At 42.5% G+C, this 23,535-nt stretch overlaps 1 protein-coding gene across 1 annotated transcript in view; it reads left to right on the top strand.

Moving 5' to 3' along the window:
* Positions 1-23,535, top strand: part of MAP3K5 (mitogen-activated protein kinase kinase kinase 5) — a 231,858-nt gene that overhangs the window by 193,228 nt on the left and 15,095 nt on the right. Inside the window, exons 20-25 of the mRNA XM_086318002.1 lie at positions 108-285; positions 1,012-1,032; positions 6,424-6,601; positions 6,692-6,860; positions 13,439-13,624; positions 17,250-17,355. Coding sequence (XP_086174128.1) covers positions 108-285; positions 1,012-1,032; positions 6,424-6,601; positions 6,692-6,860; positions 13,439-13,624; positions 17,250-17,355 — 838 coding nt within the window. The remainder of the gene's footprint in view (positions 1-107; positions 286-1,011; positions 1,033-6,423; positions 6,602-6,691; positions 6,861-13,438; positions 13,625-17,249; positions 17,356-23,535) is intronic.

Below are 23,535 nucleotides of genomic sequence, written 5' to 3'. Positions count from 1 at the left end.
AAGCCACACATTTGTAGTATTTGATAAAGGAGCTTGTCTCATTAGGTCACCAAGTGATGGGATGGGATGAGATGGTTATTCAGAAGCTGTGTTGTGCTGTGTCTTAGGTGGGGATGTTTAAAGTCCACCCAGAGATCCCAGAGTCCATGTCAGCAGAGGCCAAGGCGTTCATATTGAAGTGTTTTGAACCAGACCCTGACAAGAGAGACTGTGCTAACGACTTGCTTATGGATGAGTTCTTAAAAGTTTCAAGCAAAAAGAAAAAGACACAACCTAAGCTTTCAGGTATGTGGTTGCATCAAAGGGGGTGTAGGTCAGAGTCTCTAAATACTAAACTTTTTAAGATGGAAGATTTTTCCAGAGGTGAGCTAATTTGTTTAAAGGTATCACTGAAAACTGGCATCTGGAAGCTATGTTAGCATCAATTTCACAAATATTAGGGCCTCACACATAATAATCTTCCATCACATGGATGGTAGGGGATTAGTATATCAGCATCTATATATTAGCATTGCTGATACAAAGATTAAAGTACAGAAGGGGTAGAAGGTAGTTTTTTCAAACTGAAACTCCAAATTACCGTTGATTGACGACAAGGCTATTAGAGAACTGTTAAACTTTGAAACCATCTGGATAATATGTTCTTTTAATTTTAGATTGTCCAAAACACCAATTGCCTTTTAGAGACTATCATTCCAAATAATTACCACCACCCCCCCACAAAAAAAAAAGAAAAGAAAGAGAAGATTTCCCATTATAATAAAATAGCACTGTAAAAATATAAATTGGCTTGTGCAATAATTTCCATAACTCATTTCAGAAAGGAAAAAAGTAAGTGATTCACTTGTTGTTAGCATTTTTGGTGTCTATGTGGGATGAGATGGACAGAATGAATGTTTGGAAAGGACATCAATCCCATTTCCAGCATTCACTTCACTTTTTGTTGATTTCTGAGTTTAATAACAAACCAAATGTATGCTTATTTTGCTGTGTTTACTTTTCTTCCCACAGCTCTTTCAGCTGGATCGAATGGTGAGTTTATTTTTATGTTGTCCTTTGGGCTGAAGCTTGGTACATCATGAAATAAGCTCTAGATTTCCTATTGGAGAGCCTCATCCTCTGCTCTTTGCTTACATGGGGTAAGGGTAGGGGGCTCCTGGGTACAAAGGATGTGTGGTTGTAAGTCTGGCTGGGTTCATTCTTTCAGAAACCCCTCAACTTTCTCCCTCATAAGACAGGCTTCTTTCGTTCCTTCCTGAATGCAGGATAGTGACTCTGTTTTTGAAATCTTCAATTTGAGAGGAGTCCATGCTTTCTTAGGGGCTTCCCAGGAGGTGCTAGCAGTAAAGAACCCCCTGCCAATGCAAGAGACGAAAGAGACGTGGGTTCCATCCCTGGGTCAGGAAGATCCCCTGGAGGAGGGCATGGCAACCCACTCCAGTATTCTTGCCTGGAGAATCCCATAGACAGAGGAGCCTGAGGGCTATAGTCCATAAGGTTGCAAAGAGTTGGACATGACTGAAGTGACTTAGCATGCACACATGCTTTCTTATCTGAGAGCTAGCTGGCCACCTAACTCATTTCTTGTGGAAAATGTCAATGCCAGACAGCTTTCCCTGTCATCTTTGGTGTCCTATTTTCCTCTAATTTTAGCTGGTCAGGACTAGATGTGTTTTTTATTTTCAGTATTAGGCTTTGCAGATCATAACTAGGAAGGTTAATCTGCTCTAGGAAGATCAAGTGATGCATTTTAAGGCACAGGAAAGAAATGACCGTGACTTGGGATTTTCCTAAGTTGGATGAGTTGTTGATCAAATAGACTTGGGGTTCATTGTGAGTGTCCTGTGCGTTCTTCCACTGGCTGGGGGTAGATTTTTGCAGGTTCCTTAGGTGCCTCAAAGCCAGTCAGCCCAGAGAAGAAGCCCAGTAATTGGGGTTTCTTGGCCACAGCCTCTCCAGTTTTCCCCCCTCAATTCTTAGAGTCAAGAAGAACTCTGTGAAGAAAAGCCCCTCTTTTCCTCCCTTCTCCACAGTCACTGAATTTCACAAGGAGGACCCCGGGGCACTCAGCAGCCTCCCCACCAGCTGGGTTTTGATGTCATAAAATGGGCCCTGACTTTGGACTCCAGCAGAAGTCGATTCACTTTGCACTTAGGCGGAAGCCAATTCTGATCCCAACTAAGCCACTTTATAAAAACATGACAATGCAGCAATTTGCTTGTTTCATCAGGCATTCTGTGCTGGGAACAATACCTACTGCACAGATTTGCTTCTGAGAACAAAATAAAAAATATATACCAAAAGAAGCTGGAGCCATGCCCAGAAGCTCAATCCATGATTGTTTCATCCCTTCCACATGGGTAGGTTTTTGTTGCAGGAAGCAGAGTCTCATCACGCGCACATTTAAATTATGTGAACTCAACCATACACACTTGGCAAGAGACAAGTAGCGAGAGGGAATTTAAGCTGACAGGTCTGCCCACAAGCCCTCTCGGTGAGCATGTGCCTTAGAGCGAGCCTGAGACGGAAGGTGTCCATCTGCTGACCGCTTGGTCACCTTTCCCACACACCCTCCCACTCTGCACTCAGGGTGACTCAAGAGCATTTGGGACTCAGCTCTGGCTTTAGAGTCTTTTACTTAAGGTATTTTAGAATCTTAAGATTTTATAGAGTCAGCAAAAAGAGAATGGGCATTGGAGTCAGAGCTGGGTTCATGCCTTAACTGGGTGACCCTGGAAATGACTTAACCTTAGTCACCTCATCTGTCCAGTGAGTTCAGTTAGACAAACTGCCCATGGCGCTTTGTGACAATTAAAATACAGTCACACATGTGAGATGCTTAGCAACTGCCTTAAGGTGGTTATTATGACTATTACTGCGGGGCTGTTCTTGCTCTGGCCTGCCCATGCCCAGTGGCTTGTTTAGTATTGTAGACCACAGTCCAGAAGTCTCCTATTCTTTCCCTAAAAACTCCCTATCTTCCTCCCTCAGAACATCTCCCAGGCCTCCTCAGTTCTCTGGATTTTTATTTTTTTTATTTGCAGTGACTCATCCCTTTCTGTTCTGCCTCCTTGGCCTGAGACATTGATCTGCTTGATAGAGATGTTTCTGACAAAAATTACTTATTTTCAAACCAGTATTTGATGAAAACTAGGTACCTCCTATTGTGTCAGTTCAGACTCCATCAAAATAAAATAAAAGCTTATGTTTGTTTTAGAATTATAACATCGTCATCTCTTCTATTGGTTTCCAAAATATGTGTTTAGCAAAGAACTGCTTTTTAAAAAATTATGAATCCTTAAGCAGAGCTTAAAGTGACAAATAGATTCAAGGGATTAGATCTGATAGAGTGCCTGAAGAACTATGGATGGAGGTTCATGACATTGTATAGGAGACAGTGATCAAGACCATCCCCAAGAAAAAGAAATGCAAAAAGGCTGAATGGTTGTCTGAGGAGGCCTTACAAATATCTGAGAAAAGAAGAGACGCTAAAGGCAAAGTAGAAAAGGAAACATATACCCATTTGAATGAAGAGTTTCAAAGAATAGCAAGGAGAGATAAGAAAGCCTTTCTCAGTGATTACTGCAAAGAAATAGAGGAAAACAATAGAATGGGAAAGACTAGAGATCTCTTCAAGAAAATTAGAGATACCAAGGGAACGTTTCATGCAAAGATGGATACAATAAAGGACAGAAATGATATGACCTAACAGAAGCAAAAGATATTAAGAAGAGTTGGCAAGAATATACAGAAGAACTGTAAAAAAAAGATCTTCATGACCCAGATAACCATGATGGTTTGATCACTCACCTAGAGCCACACATCCTGGAATGTGAAGTCAAGTGGGCCTTAGGAAGCAGCACTACGAACAAAGCTAGTGGAGGTGATGGAATTCCAGGGGAGCTATTTCAAATCCTGAAAGATGATGCTGTGAAAGTGCTGCACTCAATATGCCAGCAAATCTGGAAAACTCAGCAGTGGCCACTGGAAAAGAACTGGAAAAGGTCAGTTTTCATTCCAATCCCAAAGAAAGGCAATGCCAAAGAATGCTCAAACTACTGCACAATTGCACTCATCTCACATGCTAGCAAAGTAATGCTCAAAATTCTCCAAGCCAGGCTTCAACAGTACACGGACTGTGAACTTTCAGATGTTCAAGATGGATTTAGAAAAGGCAGAGGAACCAGAGATCAATTTGCCAACATCCACTGGATCATCAAAAAAGGAAGAGAGTTCCAGAAAAACATCTACTTCTGCTTTATTGACTATGCCAAAGCCTTTGACTGCGTGGATCACAACAAACTGTGGAAAATTCTGAAAGAGATGGGAATACCAGATAACCTGATCTGCTTCCTAAAAAACCTGTATGCAGGTCAGGAAACAACAGTTAGAATCAGACATGGAACAACAGACTGGTTCCAGACCAGGAAAGCAGTACGTCAAGGCTGTATATTGTCACCCTGCTAATTTAACTTATATGCAGAGTACATTATGCGTAATGCCAGGCCGGATGAAGCCCAAGCTGGAATCAAGATTGCCAGAAGAAATATCAATAACCTCAGATATGCAGATGACACCACCCTTATGGCAGAAAGCAAAGAAGAACTAAAGAGCCTCTTGATGAAAATGAAAGAGGAGAGCGAAAAAGTTGGCTTAAAGCTCATCATTCCAAAAACGTAGATCATGGCATCTGGTCCCATCACTTCATGGCAAGTAGATGGGGAAACAATGGGAACAGTGAGTGACTTTTTTGGGGGGCTCCAAAATCACTTCAGATGGTGACTGCAGCCATGAAATTAAAAGATGCTTGCTCCTTGGGAGAAAAGCTATGACCAACCTAGACAGCTTATAAAAAGCAGAGGCATTACTTTGCCGACAAATGTCCGTCTAGTCAAAGCTATGGTTTTTCCAATAGTCATGTATGGATATGAGAATTGGACTATAAAGAAAGCTGAGTGCTGAAGAATTGATGCTTTTTAACAGTGGTGTTGAAGAAGACTCTTAAGAGTCCCTTGAACTGCAAGGAGATCCAACCAATCAACCCTTAAAGAAATCAGTCCTGAATATTCATTGGAAGGACTAATGCTGAAGCTGAAACTCCAGTACTTCGGCCACCTGTCTCAAAGAACTAACTTTCACTGGAAAATATCCTGATGCTGGGAAAGATTGAAGATGGGAGGAGAAGGGGACAACTGAGGATGAGATGGTTGGATGCCATCACCAACTCGATGGACTTGAGTTTGAGTAATCCCTGGGAGTTGGTGATGGACAGGGAAGCCTGGTGTGCTGCAGTCCATGGGGTCGCAAGGAGCCAGACACAACTGAGCAACTGAACTGAACTGAATTCCTAATGTTAGCAAATTGGACTGCAAGGAAATCAAACCAGTCAATCCTAAAAGAAATCAGTCCTGAATATTCATTGGAAGGACTGATGCTGAAGCTGAAGCTCCAATACTTTGGCCACCTGATGTGAAGAAGTGACTCATTGGAAAAGACCCTAATGGGAAGATTGAAGGCAGGGGGAGAAGGGGACAACAGAGGATAAGATGGTTGGATGGCATCACTGACTCACTGGACATGAGTTTGAGCAAGCTCTGGAAGTTGGTGATGGACAGGGAGGCCTGGTGTGCTACAGTCCATGTGGTCTGACTCAGTCGGACACGACTGAGCGACTGAACTGAACTGAAGCAGAGCTCTGATACATGACTGAAGGAGCATATTTGTTTTAGGTAAAACAGGGTTGGAATCTATGTTCTAGGATCACAGAAATCCACCCACTCACCCCACCAAAGCAGCCCTGAGAACTAGGTGGACCTTAAACTTCTAAGGAGCACAGTTTATCAGTTATGAATCTGGTCCTTTATTTTATACATGTGAAAAACTAAGCCTCACAAATGACCTTCATAAATTCTAGTGGGTATGTGTGTGCTCAGTCGTGTCCAACTCTTTGGACTGTAGCCCGCCAGGCTCCTCTGTCCATGGGATTCTCCAGGCAAGAATACTGGGGTGGGTTGGCATGCCCTTCTCCAGGGGATCTTCCCCACCCAGGGATCGAACCTGCATCTCTTGCATCTCCCGCATTGGCAAGCAGATCATTTACCACTGTACCACCTGGGAAGCTCCTAAACTCTAATAGGTGGACAATAAAAACAAAGGGCTGAGAACCCAGAACTGCTGGGCCTGGTGCTTCCTCCAGTTTCATGCCCCTGAGATAGTTCTTTCAGGGCCTAGGAGGCCCTTTCCTCGCTGACCCCCTGCATGGATTACTCTGAGGAACCGTGGTCCCAAGACCAGCCCCTTATGTTGCATAGTTTGGCTGCTCACTGGAACGAGACACTTGACAAGTAACCTTGCTGTCTCATGTCGGTGTGTGCACGTTTCTAGAAGCCTTACTCATCTCGTTCCCCCTCTTGTGACACGCAGAGTACCTCAGGAGTATCTCCTTGCCAGTGCCAGTCCTGGTGGAGGACACGAGCAGCAGCAGCGAGTACGGCTCAGTTTCCCCTGACACAGAGTTGAAGGTGGACCCCTTCTCTTTCAAAACAAGAGCCAAGTCCTGTGGAGAAAAGGATGTCAAAGGCATCCGGACGCTGTTTCTGGGGTAAAGACCTGACTTAGTTGGGGTGAGGGACGAATGTGGGGTGTCATTTGATAATGGAGATGGTAATATGTGCTGCCTAAATTATTGCAGCATCCCTGATGAAAATTTTGAAGACCACAGTGCTCCACCTTCTCCAGAAGAAAAAGATTCCGGATTCTTTATGCTGAGGAAGGACAGTGAGAGACGGGCCACGCTTCACAGGATTCTGACGGAAGACCAAGACAAAGTTGTGAGAAACTTAATGGAATCCTTGGCTCAGGTAATAGCCCTTCGGAGACTTCATTTACCCAGAGTTGACTTTTTTTTTTTTTTGGACTGTGCTGACTCTTTGTTGTGGCGCTGGGGCTTTTTTCTCTAGTTGCGGCACATGGGCTTCGTTGCCCCTCAGCATGTGAAATTTTAGTTACCCAACCAGGGATTGAACCCACGTCCCGTGCACTGGAAGATGGTGTCCTAGCCACTGGACCACCAGCGAAGTCCACTTGGAACTGTCTCAGATGATATGAAGACATGAAGAAGTTTCCACCTCCTGATGATAAAACAAACCTACCATGGGGGGTAGGCAGAATCCCTAACACAGAAACTGTGTTTTAGAACATAAGCTGTTTTTACGTCAGGCTTCCCTGGTGGCTCAGATGGTAAAGAATCCACCTGCAATGTTGGAGACCTGGTTCAGTCCCTGGGTTGGGACAATCCCCGGGAGAGGGGAATGGTACCCACTCCAGTATTCTTGCCTGGAGAATTACTTGGACAGAGGAGCCTGGTGGGCTCCAGTCCATGGAATCGCAAAGAGTCAGACACAATTGAGTGACTGACACTTTCACTTTTCACTTATTTTTAAGGCAGAAGCAAAATGTTGGTGAGGTTCTGATGGGCCCCTGCAAATCTTTTCACCGTTCTTTCATTTATTCATTTAGACAGTAAACATCCTCTGAGACATGTGAATTGCTACCTGCCATTAGCATGAGGCTACCTGCCATTGGCTCCTCTGAGCATTTGGGAAACCTCACTTACTCAACAGAGACCACTGTGCTTGGAGGGCTCCAGTCAAGTATAGGGAGATAGGCAATAATAAGTAAATTATCTAGGGTGGTAAGAGGCCAAACATGCTACAAAAAAAAACAAAGTTGGGCAAACTCTGTTCCCTGGTGTATTTGTTTGCTGAGCTGCCATAACAAAATAACTTAGACTCAGTAGCTTGAACAACAGGAAATTTTTCTCTCTCAGTGTTCTGGAAGCTGAAAGTCTAAAACTGAGGTGCTGGCAGCTTCGGTTTCTCCTGAGGCCTCTCTTCTAGGCTTTCAGGTGGCCACGTTCTTTCTGTGTCCTCACCTGCCCTTTTTTCTCTGTGTGCCTCTAGTGTCTCTTCTTTGTTTTACAAGAGCACTAATCCTGTTGGATTAGAGCCCCACCCTTATGATCTCAACCTTAGTTATCTCCTAAATACCCTGTCTCCAAATAGTCACCTTGAGGGGTTAAGACTTCAACACGTGAATTGGGGGATGGGAGAAATGACACAGTTTCATCCCTAATACCTGGAAAAATGTATTCCCTGGGATTCTACTTATAGAAATGAGGATGAATCCCCTCCCAGCTCTGTCCCAGTAGAAACAGGGTTTCCACCACCTCTACACTGCAGGTGATGCCTGCTTGCCTGGAGCAGAGGCTCAGGCCTCCTCTTGAGTATAAAACTCCCCAGACATACTTGGCCCAGACATGACACTTGCATCCTCTTTTAGTTCTATGGGTGTCAGGGACTTGTGAACCGACTTCAGCACCTGTGGCAACCACCTGTCTTCCATGATTACCATGATGACATGTAATTTCTCTCCTCCTTTCTGTCCTAGGAGAATAGCTACAAAACGGGTGAAGCTGGAGGGATCGGATCAAGTTTCCATCTCAGTCCAGTACTTTATCTGGTCTCAGCTTTTATTGGAATGTAAATGAAGCCAGATTGTCTCTTTCTTGGCTCTTGCTATATAGTCCCTGCTTGTCTTTATCTTGAGAAGCCCTCGAAGTTTCTCTGCTGATTCCATCACCTTAGGAATTCTCTAATATTCACGTCTTTAGATTCCATAGGAGGAGCTGAAACACCAAGTGTGTGTCATCAGGGTCTCTGGGTACACGGAGAACTGACATCTATGTGTTCTAGGAAAACTTCTGACTTGAGTCCTAAGGCAAGGACTCTGAGGCCCTGAAAGGAGGCGCCCTGGGTGAGGGATGGCCAAGTTCTGAATTGCAAGTGGAATGAGTGCTGAGAATACCACAGAGGAATCTGGAGATATGGCTGAGATGGGAGTAGTTTGGAACCCATAGCTGTCACTTGTGCCTTTCCATCTGCTCACTGTGGTCATTCAAGGACTGAGAATCAGATGGTGTAAGATAAAGAAGCAGAACCAAGTTTAGATAAAAGGAGCAAATGTGCAGTAATTGGAGGCCATTCATTCAACAAATATTTACTGGGCATCTACTAGATGCCAGGCATTCCCCCATCTATGTGCTGGGTATGCTAGGACACTAGAGTGAACAAAATGGGGGAAAATAGATGCATCCCATTGAAGCTGACATTCTTGTGGAGCAAGAAAAGCAATAAAAATGTAGTAAGCACATAGTTGAATATATAGTAGTTAAATATATAGTTAAATGTTATTATATACTATGTATGTTACATATATGTTACTCTGTATGTTAAATATATAATATGTGTATGTGTGTGTGTGTGTGCGCGCTTAGTCGCTCAGTCATGTCCGACTCTTTGCAACCCCATGGACTGTAGCCTGCCAGGCTCCTCTGTCCATGGGGCTTCTCCAGGCAAGAATACTGGAGTGGGTTGCCATGCCCTCCTCCAGGGAAACTTCCCAGCCCAGGGATCAAACCAAGGTCTCCCACGTTGCTGGTGGATTCTTTACCATCAAGACACCAGGGAAACGCAAATATATAGTAATAATAGCAAATACTTTCTATGGGCCAGACATTGTTCTTAGTAGTTCCTGGGTCTCTGCTCACTCAGTTCCTGTGACCACAGTCCTGCAGCAGTAGTTCTGTTAGTCTCCTTATTTTGCACAGAGGAGGCACAGAGGCGCTGAGTAATTCACAGAAGCCACACAGCGCTGAGCGATGGAGTTGGGATTTGTACCCAGGCAGTCTTGCTCCAGGGTCCGTGCTCTGCTCTCCCTCCTGCTAAACCGCTCTCCCTCCCGCTACACCGCTCTCCCTCCCGCTACGCCAGGGGGTGACAAGTCCTGGGAGAAACAGGCAACAGGGGAGGGGACGGGGTTTGGGTTTGGGAGAAGGAATCACCAGTAGCCGCTGTGGCATGAAGGCTTTTGATTTAGGTCAGTACACAGAACTCAGTGATTGCTTAGGTCTCGTAATCATCCCCTGTAGGTGTGCTTTCCTAATACAGAAAAGTGTCTGCTTGTTTGGGGGTTTTCTTTGTCTGCCTTGATTTGTGTCATGGTCTCAGCCCTCAGCAGAGAGCCTAGCAAGAGACTGTGCTTTCATGACTGTGCTGAAATTCTTAAATTTTGGAGTTGGTTAATCCTATTCAAGGCTTCCCTGGTGGCTCAGACAGTAGAGCGTCTGCCTACAATGTGGGAGACCGAGGTTCGATCCCTGGGTGGGGAAAATCCTCTGGAGAAGGAATGGCAACCCACTCCCGTACTCTTGCTTGGAAAATCCCATGGGAGGAGCCTGGCAGGCTACAGTCCATGGGGTTGCAAAGAGTCGGACACGACTGAGCGACTTCACTTCACTTCAATCCTATTCAAGTGTTTGTGACTTCCTAGTGTTTTAAGAATGCTTGAATGTTCTCTAAAAAAGGGGAAAGGAAAGAAAAGCTTAAAAGCGACTGTCAGAGGGCTTGCCTCAGTGCACCAGTATGAAGTGACCAGTATGATTCTGACCAGAAACTGCTGGTCACAGTTGCTTAGTAAATCCAGAATTGTCAAGTGAGAGATAGGGTCCTTCTGATGGTGACTGCTGCAGAGGCTGTGAATCCTTTCCTGAGGCATCCCGTGGTGATCTTGCAATAGAGCAGGTCCCCACCCAGGTTTACTGCTGGTTCAGACAGCTAATTGAGGCAGTAGAAGGTAATGATTAGGAGCTTGGGTTCAGCCTCAACTTGACTCTGAGGCCTGATTCTACCACTTAAAGGCTATGTGATTTGAGCAAGTTAGTTAACCTCTCTGAGGCTGAATTTCCTAATCCATAAATTTGAGGAAACAATGGGATTAGTCACTGTAGCAAAGGGTTGCTACGGGGAGTAACTAAGATCATGAATCATTGAGACAATAATAGAGAATATTCCATAAATGTTAACTATTATTGTTGATATCATTATCAAGCAGTTATCTAGTATCTGATTTTTTTCTATGACTAGATGGAAATGTATTTTCATTGTATTAAATATTTCTAGATACATCTTTACATTTAAGCCTGCCCCTTTATGACAAGACTCAAGTGTGGATTCTCAAAGTGGCCCATGAAAGCACTTTCAATCTGTAACATCCTTCTGAAATCCACTCATCACTTTGAAGGAGTTTAAGGACAAAGAAGGCAGAGCCCCTTTGCCAGAGAATCTAGGATGGTCCTCTTCAGTGTTCAGGAAAGACACACTGTCAGATGCTGCCTTCTGATACTGAATCAGTCTCACCTGATAACCTAAGATGCTTGTTCATAAAGGCGTGTTAATGAGTACATATGGGGAGGCAGGCTTGAGAACAGAAACAACCATTATTATGACCATTATGTAGGTGATGAAATCCCCCAGATGAAAAACATTTCCCAGGGTAGACAGTGTTCCTTTGTAGAACAGGGACAGTAACATCAAAAAACCAGCAGAAGCATGTTTTTTCTGTTGTGAAAACAAAGCAAATGTCCAAAAAATGTTTGCTGTTTAAACTGCTGGCAAACATGTAACTGATTTTTCACTAAGATAAGCTTCCAGTTTCTAAATAGAAACACATTTTTCTTCTCGAACATATTTTCATGTTTTTATGATATTGCCTGTGAATCTTTACTTTGAGGGTAATTTGGTTTGTGGCAAGAAAAGAAACAAAGTTTATAATTGTCCCCTGTCTGATTTTCAAATATTCCCTTAATGATAGCTTTCAAGCTTTTCAATATAATCTTTTCTCATCAAAGCATAAACATGAGAGGGAGCTCCCAAATGAAAATCGAATGGGAGAACAAACTTGATGGGGCATTTCTCTTTTATTTTAATAGACTCCTAGAAATTGTCATTTTCAAAGCCCAGTTGAGGATTTAATTTTAATGATGCAGTAACAAAATACACAATACGAGATAGAAATGAGGATATTTCTTTCTTAAATGAGGATCTTTCTTTCTTAAATGAGGATCAATAGCATTCTACTGTTTCCTTTAAGTAATAACGTTTCTTGCTCAAAGTAGAAGTTCAACTTGAGGAAGGGAATTTGTTTAAATATTTAGTTTTTAATATGTGGAGTCATCCATTTGGTCCATTCTTATTACTGATTGCCTTATTGGTGTGTAAGGAATGGTTTCCAGGATAAAGTTTGAAGCAAGCTCCGTTAATAGCAAAATGTTTGATATGTTTTTATTGTTAATTAATTTTTATTGGAACATAGTTGCTTTGCAATATTACTTTAGCTTCCACTGCACAGCGGAATTAATCGGCTGCACATATACATACATGTGCATGCTCAGTTGTGTCTGATTCTTTGTGACCCCATGGACTATAGCCCACCAGGCTCCTCTGTCTATGGGATTCTCCAGGCAAGAATACTGGGGTGGGTTGTCATTTCCTGCTCGAGGGGATCTTCCCAACCCAGGGATCAAACCCAAGTCTCTTGCACCTCCTGCATAGGCAGGTGGACTCTTTACTACTGTGCCACCTGGGGAGCCCACGTATACATATATCCCCTTCGTTTTGAATTTCCCTCCCATTTAGGATACCGTGAGTGCAGTAGGTCAGAAAAAGAAAAACTAGCATCATATATTAATGAATATATCTAGAAAATGATATAGATGGCCTTATTTGCAAAGCAGAAATAGAGACAAAGAATTAGAGAGCAAATGTCTGGATACTGAGGGGGTAGGCAGGGTGGTATGAATTGGGAGATTGGGACTGATACATATACACTATTGATACTATGTGTAAAATAGACAACTTATGCTAGCTGCTTTTGGTTACAAAGAATTGATGTGTCTTCAATGGCACTTGAAGGACTAGGAACATGTAGGCAGACATATGGATTCTCAGGGTAAGTTCAACCATGGCATCTCTCAGAGCCTCACAGAGACAGAAACTGGAGTGTAATTCCAAGGCCTTCAAGTCCCGCAGCCTGTGCTTCTCTGGCTTGGTTGCTGTTGGCACCCATTTCCATCTACTTTTCTCTCTACCAATCGTCATTCTCAACTCTATTCCTTGTACTTCCTTATAACTCAATGTACTCTCACCCTGTTTTATGACTTCTGTCTCTGGGCAGACTTTGAGCCTGAAATCCTATGGCTCTTTGCCTGAATCTCTCTTTAGCTCCCAATTAAAGTTTCTGAAAGTAGAATCTCACAGCCTCTGCCTGTCCCTGTTTGTCCATCAGACTACATCACAGCTGTTGGACAGTATATGCAGTGGGTTTCTTTCCTTCCCAAGGTTTTCCCTTTCCTTTCTTTTTTTTTTGCAGGGGCAGAAGCCATAGTTCAAATATGGCTGTTCCCACTTAGCAGGGGGCTATTGATACTGTGTATAAAACAGTTCAGTTCTCAGCAGGGGCTGTGAGGGCGAGAGGCCCATGGCTGATACATCCAGTACAGAAATATCTGACAGACTGAGAGACGGTTGGTTACTATTCACAGGGGGCTGAAGAACCTAAACTGAAATGGGAACACATCACAACTCTGGTCGCAAGCCTCAGAGAATTTGTGAGGTCCACGGACCGGAAGATCATAGCCACCACCCTGTCCAAGCTGAAGCTGGAGCTGGACTTCGACAGCCACGGGATCAGTCAGGTCCAGGTGGTGCTCTTTGGTTTCCAAGATGCTGTAAGTATGATATTTCGCCCATGTTTTCCCAGACACTCCAGCTAAAATTAGTCAGAAAATAGGATAAAAACATAAGCTCTGTTGACTTTTCTTTATTTAATCATTGTAATGAATTCTTTTCTCTTTAGAACATGAGTAAGTATGAGATGGTTGCCTGTCTGTGTGCCTCGAAGCACTAGCTTTGTTATAGAATCTGGAATCTCCCCCAGGTTAGATACACATAAAATGGAACACCGTGGAAAATAACAACACTCACAGACATCTCCCATGGCTGCACTTTGTTCTTATGAAATCATGTAGTTGGTCACTATTTATTTTGATGATTTTAGCAACAGAGCACTCTTGTCCTGCACTTTATATTATATATGAAAAGTGCCATCTAGCGGTCACTCGGAAAAATGTAACTGTACAGATCAGAATGATCAGAATGATCAAAATTTTTCCCCCTTGCTCTGTTTTCCAAACAGAACATTTTAAACATACTTGTTTAATAAATATTCACTACTCCCTAGCTAGAAATATACTTTAGAGCACAGGGCATCATTGGATAAAAATTAATTCACAGGCTCTGGTGAGAGATCACTGACAGTTCCTCGCTCTCCTAGCGAGTTGCTATGCAACACAAACTTGAAGCCAGTTTTCCAGAAGCCTGATTCAAACCATATGTGATATCCTTGAATGAGACTTGCCTGTGGAACTTGTACCAAAAAAAGCCTGAAGTCCCTCCCAGAAGCCCTTACAACTGACTGCAGGAGACAGAGAAATAAGAAAGTTCCCATGGTGCCAGCCATGTGAATAGGGAAGCACTTTGCATCATTTTAGGTAAATTCCCCAAATTGACTCAGTCCTAATGAGTTTATTGCTCCTACCTAGAAGATGTCTTGACAGTTGCATTTGGTGCATCAAAAGATCCCTGATTTAAAACTAAATTGTAATCCTTCAGTGACCTTGTGTTCCCTGGAACTCTGTGCAAGCCGCTCAGTCTTATGCTGTTTTGTGGGGAGGGCAACAGTCCTGACTCAATTGACGTCATGGGAAATGAGAGCAACTGGCCAGGCCTGTCACTAATATAATGCTAAAGGCACACTTTCTCTGTAACTAGGGAACCCCAGCCAGCTGCAAATAGAATCAAATAACTCAGTGAGTTTGCAGCTTGCTCACACATTTGGCTTCCAGTCTACAGGCTGGAAAGCAAATAGGCAAGTAGAGTTCAGATTGAGAGTGGGTTAGTTGTAATCCTGGGCCACAGACCAAGTCTCACACACACACACCTGCTCTTGCTCTGACTAGAGGTGTCCAGGATGGACTTGCACTGTCCAGGATGGGAATGAACCCAAAGAATGGCCTGGATATAATATATTGTTGAATGAGGAGCTGTGAGGAGCTGGTCATGGTGATAGAGGACCCCTCCTCCATTTTCTCTTTGGGACCCTTGAGAGAAAGAGTATTAGTTACTAAATGTCATACCCACATTAGTCAAATAATCAAGCGAGTCCTTTAAGAAAGTGCCAGGAGAAAATCACTCTGAAGGGGTTTCCTAGAACAAGTGGGAACCTAGCAATGGTCCGCTTCCCTGGGAACAACCACTCTGAGGAATTCCTCAGACAGACATCCATCTACACTGGGGGATTTTGATGAAGATGGATCAAGGGCAGGAATGAGCCACTGGAACTCTAGCTTCTGGTGTGAGATTGCAGCTAGGTCACCTTCTCCCCAGCTTCCTCTAAGATCTCTCTCTAGTCAGAGTCCTGTTGGGAAAAATAGCATCTTTTCTTAAAGACCCATGTCAACTAGAAATTAGTGGAGTTAAACCAAATTTTGAATAAACCTCTCTTAGCCTTATGATGAAAGTCATTTATAAAAAGGTAATGGCTTACCCATACAATCAGATCAGATCAGTCACTGAGTTGAAATGTTATCAACCTGAAAAAGGAACGAAGTTCTGACACATTACACATAGTGAAATGAGCCAGACACAAAAAGACTGCACAATTTCGATTGTGTGAGACACTTAGAGTAGTCATATTCATAAACAGGAAGTAGAATGGTGGTTGTCAGGGACTGGGAGGAGAGGGCAGGGGGGAATCATTGTTTAATGGTGTAGCGTTTCAGTTTTGCAGGATGGAAAGAGTTCTGGAGATGAGCAATGGTGATGATAGCGTTAACTAAAAAATGAGCCACAACCTGAAAGCAGAGAGTTACTTTATTTGGTGGGAATGTTGGGGACTCCAAGCCCAGGAGACAGCATCGCAGTAGCTCTGTGAAATCTGCTCAGAGGAGGCAGGAGAGGGAGTCCGGGTATATACAAGTTTGCAACAAAGCGGGAAGGCAACCTGAACATCAACGATTATTGTTAAATAGTAAGGAAAACCAGATATCAAGCTAAGGAATTTAGTGTTTTATATGTAGGGAAAGAGGCAAGCCTCTGGGCTCTCTGAATTCATTCCTTTCATAGGCACCTCAGCTATCAGGGGCCAAATCTATTTCTAGATGCTTCACATCCTTAATTCCTTTTTTACCATAAGGGATGGCAAGTGTGGTGGATGGCTGCTTCTGGCATCCCATCTCTTCACTCTTCCAGCAATTGCCATGGCTGGGGATGGTGGCATCTGCTGGATCACAGTTTTGGGAGCCCTCATTCACTTTAGGAGGCCTGAAATCGCTGATGGCTGTGACATTTCTTGCCCACTGATACAGCAGGAAATGTTTCATTTCACACTAGCACAACAGTGTCCACGTACTTGATGCCACTTAGAAATGCCACTTTAGCTGTACACTTAAAAATAGTTAAGATGGTAAATTTGATGGAATGCATATTTTACCATAATTTTTAAAAAGAAAGGTAGTGCATATATCTGTGTCACTGTGTAAATAAGTGAAACATTACTAGTCACTTTAAAAAGATAGTCTTACAACAAAGATTTTTGATGTAAACAGATTGTCTGGAATAGTTGGCAGTTTATTCCTCTTTAAAAAGAATATAAGCCGTTGTGGGGTGGAAAACAAGGCACGCACCATGGCCGGTGTGTAGGTAGCACGTATGTTCTCGTGTTCCCCCTTTGAGCGGTGACTGGCACTTTCAAGTCATCACATCGTGCTGAAGTGCTTGGTTGTGTTGAATAGCAGCCATAACATTTAAGAATAAAAAGGAGATACATAGTCTCGATGCATGTGTGTGTGCTGAGTCACTTAATTCATGTCCAACCCTTTGTGAGCTCATGGACTGTAGCCTGCCAGGTTCCTCTGTCCATGGGATTCTCCAGGCAAGAATACTGGAGTGGAACTCTTTTTTTTTTCCTTTCCTTTATCACTTCCACCATCCAATCTGCTGACATCATAAAAGGCAGAAGTTGCAGATACTGGGTCCCAACGAGGCAACATTCCCATTTAACTAGATTGCTTTTCATTGAAGTGGTATATCTTACTTGCTTACATGGGAAGCACCGAACTTCATTTTGAAGTGGCAGTTTTTCATTTGTTTTCTGGTGACATAAATAATTCACAATTCAGAGTGAAGAAACCTTTTAGTTATTATTGTTGGTAGAATATCATCCAAATGCATGCATCAGCTAGGTTATTTGCAATTAAATATTAAAGTAAACCATATATCACTCTTTTACTCCAGGTCAATAAAGTTCTTCGGAATCATAACATCAAGCCACACTGGATGTTTGCCTTAGACAGTATCATCCGAAAGGCGGTACAGACAGCTATTACCATTCTGGTTCCAGGTCAGAAATACTTAACTACTTTGCAAATATTTAGAGTTTGGTATTTTCAATTACTGTTCATCTATCATTTATGATGTCTCCTCACTGCTTTTAGGGCAACTTAGCCTTTTTTTTTTCATCTTTCAAAGCCACCAAATAATATTTATCTGGTGTGTGTACTCTGAGCAAAATGTTTACTATGAGTGAGGAAGACTTGTTTCCTTGTCTTTAAAGAGCATCATTGGATATAAAGACAAAGAGAAAATGATACAGGAGATCCACATACATATGCATTTCAATATTTAGATATCTGTACCCACAAAACACACTCCCATGTCATCCTTTACCAGTGGTTCCCATAGCTGCCAGTACATTGAGTGATGTAAGGAGCTCTTTAAAATTACAGCTTTGAGAGCTCCACCCCAGACTGAGTGAGAATCTGCTGAGGATAAAGCTCAGGAATCTGATTTTCGAGGTCATTTTTATACACAGCCAGGTTTGGAAATCACGGTTCTAAATAGATGCCAGCTATGTTTGCACTGAGATATTATACCAAAGGGTATCTCAATGAATGCAACCAGGTTATGGGAGTAAATGTGTGTGCTAAGTTGCTTCAGTCATATCTGACTCTGTAACCCCACGGACTATAGCCTGCCAGGGTCCTCTGTCCATGGGATTCTCCAGGCAACAATACTGGAGTGGGTTACCATGCCTTCCTCCAGGGGATCTTCTCGACCCAGGGACTGAACCCACATCTCTTACCTCTCCTGCATTGGCAGGCGAGTTCTTGACCACTAGCGCCACCTGGGAAGCCTCTTATGGAGAAAGGGAGAGATGCACTCATGCTCTAAGACAAGCTTCCAAAGTGTTTTGATAGTGTACCCATAATAGAAATTTTAAGCAGAGCTATTCCACCTTGTGTGTGTGTGTGTGTATAGATAGAGAAATAGATTGATTTAGGTATATGAATTAGAAACGTATTCTAAAATAAAAGAAACGTGTTCTGTTGTATAATTTGTACATGTATTATAAAGTATTCTAAAACAGAAATCTAAAAAGATAAGGTAAATAAATATGAAACATTTCAAATTTTATGTTATTTATAAACGGTACCACAAACTTTCAAGTTATCATAAACCCTTCTGAGTTGTGGAGTTCCTTCTCTTCTTTCAGAATGCCTTGTCTGGTTTCAGGGTGAGGGATTAACATTTCTTCTTTATGAAAGGAGGAAATAGAAGAAGTTCTAACATCCCTGAATAGGTTGTTCCCCTACGTGGTGCATACCTCCCCCCTACCCCCACCCCCACCCCATCCCCACTGCTGCCTCCATCCCTCCTGCCGCCTCCATCCCTCCTGCCGCCTCCATCCCCGCTGCCGCCTCCCCTTGAGTTCTTGTAAGTTTGTCTTCTTCAGGTCTCATTTTACAAGATGCCCCCTCCGCGAGTCCTGACCGACCCCAAAGTCTACAGTAGACCCCCTGTCTCTCTCTCTCTCCTTGGAAATGGTTTTCCCATTGGTGACATTTGCCCAATCAGAAACTACTTTTATTTTCTTGTCTAATGGCTGTTTCCCTTACCAGAGGGTAGCTATGTCTTTTATTCTGTGTCAAACACATTGTCCAGCATGTTGCCTGGAAATTAACAGACTTCCAATAAATATTGGTTGAAGCAATCACTAGATGAGTTTTACCTGGTTATAACAAATTAGGGTGAAAACTTTTGCATAACTTAGAAAAAACCCTAGCAAGGCTTTGAAACAAACAGCTGGCAGTTGGATGTGAACCTGAAGAATGTAAAGCTGGTAGAAACTTAGTGTGATGCTCTCAGGACGTCAGCACGTACTTATGTTTAGATGGTTAATCACCGGGATGAGCTTGGGTGTGGGAAATGTACCAAAGAGGGGTTATAAACCCAAAAGACGTAAGGGGTGAAAGGGATCAAGTGTGTATCAGTGAGGAGTATAGGTATAGGCCATGAGTTACACCGTGTGCTGTGCATGCAAAGTCACTTCGGTAGTGTCTAACTCTTTGTGACTCTATGGACTAACCTGTCAGGCTCCTCTGTCCATGGGATTCTCCAGGCAAGAATACTGGAGTGGATTGCCATGCTCTTCTCCAGGGGATCTTCCTGACTCAGGGATCGAACCTGCATCGCCTGCCACTCCTGCATTAGAGGCAGATTCTTTACCACTAAGCCACTGGCGAAGCCCCAAGTTACACCCAGTAGTAACCTAAGTTGAGAATGTCTAAATGAGTAGAAGAGAAAGGGATTATACTTTGAAATAATTTAAATAGCATATAAATAATCTGTTAATCTAATTTGTAATAACTTCTTTAAAAATGGATTACCTAAATGCAATGGATTGTATCCTGGAATAGAAAGAAGAACATCAGGAAAACTAGCATAATCTAAAAATACTCCAGTTTCCTTAATACAACTGATACTGTACCAATGTTAATTTCTTAGTTTTGACAGAGGTACCATAGTTACATAAGATATACTAGGTGAACTGGGTGGAAGGTATATGGAGTTCTCTGTATTTTCTGTAAATCTAAAATTCTTCCAAAATACAAAGTTGATAAAGCATACTGATTATCATACTGTAGATGAAACACTTTAAGCTTAGAGGGAGAGACAGGGACAAGGGACAATACAGGGAGGCCTGTCTCCTCACGTGAGTGTCCTCGTGATGGGTGTTGCTCTAACCCAGCTCCTGTGCAGAGGAAGGCACACTCTATGAAAACAGTTTGCTAAGCAAAGTTTTCTGTCCTTCCACTGTGAAATTGGTTTCTTTGAGGCCACTAGGGGTCTCTGATGACAACTGAAATGACTCTTTGAAAGCATTTTTAAAAGTGAGCAAAAAAAAGAAAAAAGGAACTTCCCTTGCAGTCCAGTGGTTAGAATTCCACACTTCTACTGCAGGGGGCATGGGTCCAATACCTGGTCAGGGAACTGAGATCCTACAAGCTGCGCGGCGTGGCCAAGAATAATAATAATAAATGGAAATTTCAGAGAATTACTTTAAGAAAGTATTTTTTAATATTTCTCCCAGGATGCAGGAAGACAATATACACTCTACATCAATATGTTTATGTTGAAATATATGAACAAGGGCAACCAATTTCAAGCATTTGACAATTCCATTGATTTCCAAATGTTCGTAAAGATTTTGTTATACAATTAAGATTCAAAGAAACTATACTAAAAATGCCTGTCTTTTTAGTCTCCTGATAAAAATTGCTTTTAGCTGACAAAATACTGCAATAAACCTACCAAATTTTAAGACATGCTAAAGAAACCAACAAATTTAAAAGTACACCATCATCAGTACACACATTTCTTACATGTGTTTGCTGAGAGGACCCAGATGTTGGCTTTTAAACATTCTCTATTAAAAGGAATCAGAGCTCCTTGCAGAAATGGTTGATTTCCAGGCCTGCCTGGGGCAAAAGAAATTCAAGATGAGCCTGCAACTTACTGTGATGGCAAAAGATAAGGAAATGCACCAAAAGGATGGACGCTGATACAAAGGACCCTGGAGACCGCTTGAAGGACTTTCCAAAAGTCTAAGCCAGGGCAAATTAAACAAAAAAATCAATAAAAATAATATTGGGTTATAAGCATACAGTAAATAGCCATGAGTCCATACTGATATAAGTAATTGAATACGTATATGGAGGATAAGGCCAATTATTTGTCTTAGTAGAGTTCCAATTAATACATGTAGTAGGGATGAGGGAAATAAAAAAATCACCATTAGGCAAACACCACAGTAATAATTATTACAGTAAGAACCATCAATAGCTGCTGAGGTAAGCAGGAAAAATAATGCTGAGAAACGAGGTATTTGAATGGTCTCAGGGAATCTCCCGACAAGATAGCTACTAACTACAAAGAGAAAACAGTGACACTCCCTTTACCAAAAGCTCAAGGTAAGCATCACTCACATAAGACACAGCACCTCTGGGTACCTCCTGATGTGACGCTCTGAGAAGGACACAGCATCATCTTTGTGGTATAGGAGCCAAAAAGGCAGAGCCTCAACCTAATCTTGACAAGACATAAATGAACCAAAAATGAGGGACACAGTACAAAATAGCTGACCAGGACTCCTCAAAGGTACGGAGGTCTTGGGGGATAGAGAAATACTAGGCTGCTGCCACAGATTGGCAGAGACCGAGAGACACATGACAAATAATGCAGTGTGGGGTCCTAGGTCAGAAAAAGGACATCCTTGGGAAAACAGTGACATTCAAGTAAGGTCTATAGATTAGGATGATAGTATTGTATCCATGTGAATCTCCTGGCTTTGGTAACAGTGCCAAAGCTGTGTAAGCTGTGACAAATATTTAGGGCAAGCTGATACTGGGTATACAACGAACTCTCTGTACTGTTTTTTGCAACTTTTCTGTTATTCTAAAATTATTTCAAAATGAAAAGGAAAAAATAAGAAAATGTTCCATCTTCTTTCTTCTGAAAAATAACACACAGAACAGAGAGTACTGTGTAAACCCCATATGAGTTTCTTGTTTTTTTTTTTTCTCAGACTCTTTTCCCACTTGTCTTCAAGAATTAGCCTGTGGATATTGGTAACACTGAGCATCTTTGATTACTCTTCAAGTACAGGCTGGCTGTGGGTGGCCAGCCTGTACTGAGCATGAGACCATGTTGGCCCAGCTAAGGCAGAGAGAATGCACAGTACAGGCACTCTTCTGATGGGAACTCTAATTGTTTAAACTGCTAGAGTCCTTGGTGTTACTCCCAGTTGTTAAGCTGAATCAGTCCCATGCCCCGTGTCCACATTAACGTAAAATGCCCAGCACCCCAATCTACATGCAGTGTTTAATGCAGGGATCGTACACCGCACTGACAAGTATTGTGATCCTACCACGTGTTAAGGTTATTTTCCTCTGATGAGGCTGCCAGTTGGGGTGGAGTGGGAGTGAGGGGAGGTGGGGATAGTATTGCTGTTTGATCCTCTCTTGTGTTTTGGAAACGTGCACTCCCTTTAGTTTCCCACACATGGGCTTAAATGCTGTCCATTCGTTCCAGGGTCCCCTGAGTCCCTGCCTTTCTCATGACACTTGGCTCTGTCCTGACAGTTCCCTCTGCTTTCCATTCTCCTCAGAGAGCTCATTTGTGCTTCCTTCTCTTAAGCTTCCTGGATGGCTCAGACAGTAAAGAATCCACCTGCAATGCAGGAGATCCAGGTTCGATCTCTGGGTTGGGAAGATCCCTTGGAGAAGGGAATGGCTACCTACTCTAGTATTCGTGCCTGGAGAACTCCATGGACAGAGAGGAGCCTGGCGGGCTATAGCCCTTCGGGTTGCAAAGAGCTGGACGTGACTGAGCAACTAACATTTCACTTCTCTCAAGTACCTCTTCTCCTTTCTCCACCCCAAGGCTTTCCCCTCCTCCAGAACCTGCCTGGGCCCTTCCATCTCCTTGAATCCATCAATGAGTAAACCCCACACTAGCTTTAGTCACTGCAAATATACTTTACTTACCCCTTAGCACTCTTATTACATGTACCTGTGAATTATATATGTAGCTAGGTGTATAACTGAGAGCATCAAAGATAGTCAAACTGAATTCATTTGTGCTTGCAATTCCATGTTATCTTTGCATATGCTTTTATGACTCTTGCGTATATTTGCCCTAGTTCTCCTTCAGGTTGTTTCTTTTGGAGGATCAAGAGCAGATGCTCTCTCTTATTTGCATGTTTTACAATATCTGATTTGATGATGTGTCCTCAGGGAGCCATCATGAAAGATCAAAATAACAAAGTACTGCATTCACTTATAGTTTTCTACTTTATTCAAATTATTGGGAAAAACTTTTAGTCATTAGCACATAAGTAAAATGATGACATATGATCATTTAAAGTGTACAGAGTTAGAGGAATATAAGGGAACATTTAAATGTAATAATGTAGTAATAAGTATTAGAAATTTTCCCTCTCCTAAAGTGAGATTATATTCAACAAGACAATAAACCTTTAAAATCGTCTTTAAAATTTCAGTTTAGAGACCATAAGGAAAAAATTTAGAAAATTTTAAAAGGCCTATTCTTGCTCTAATTTAATATAGATTGAACTCTCCTATTTTTTAAAAAAAAATATTTATTTGGCAAAGCCAGGTCTTAGTTGCTAGTTCCCCAACCAGGTATTAAACCTGGGCTCCGTGCATTGGGAGTGTTGCTG

Source organism: Bos grunniens, chromosome 9, assembly GCF_055505025.1.
Source record: "Bos grunniens cultivar Pamir isolate PY7600 chromosome 9, Bosgru_T2T1.0, whole genome shotgun sequence".
Taxonomy (NCBI): domain Eukaryota; kingdom Metazoa; phylum Chordata; class Mammalia; order Artiodactyla; family Bovidae; genus Bos; species Bos grunniens.
Note: the sequence above shows the minus strand (reverse complement) of the source record. Positions and strands in the feature narration are given on the sequence as shown.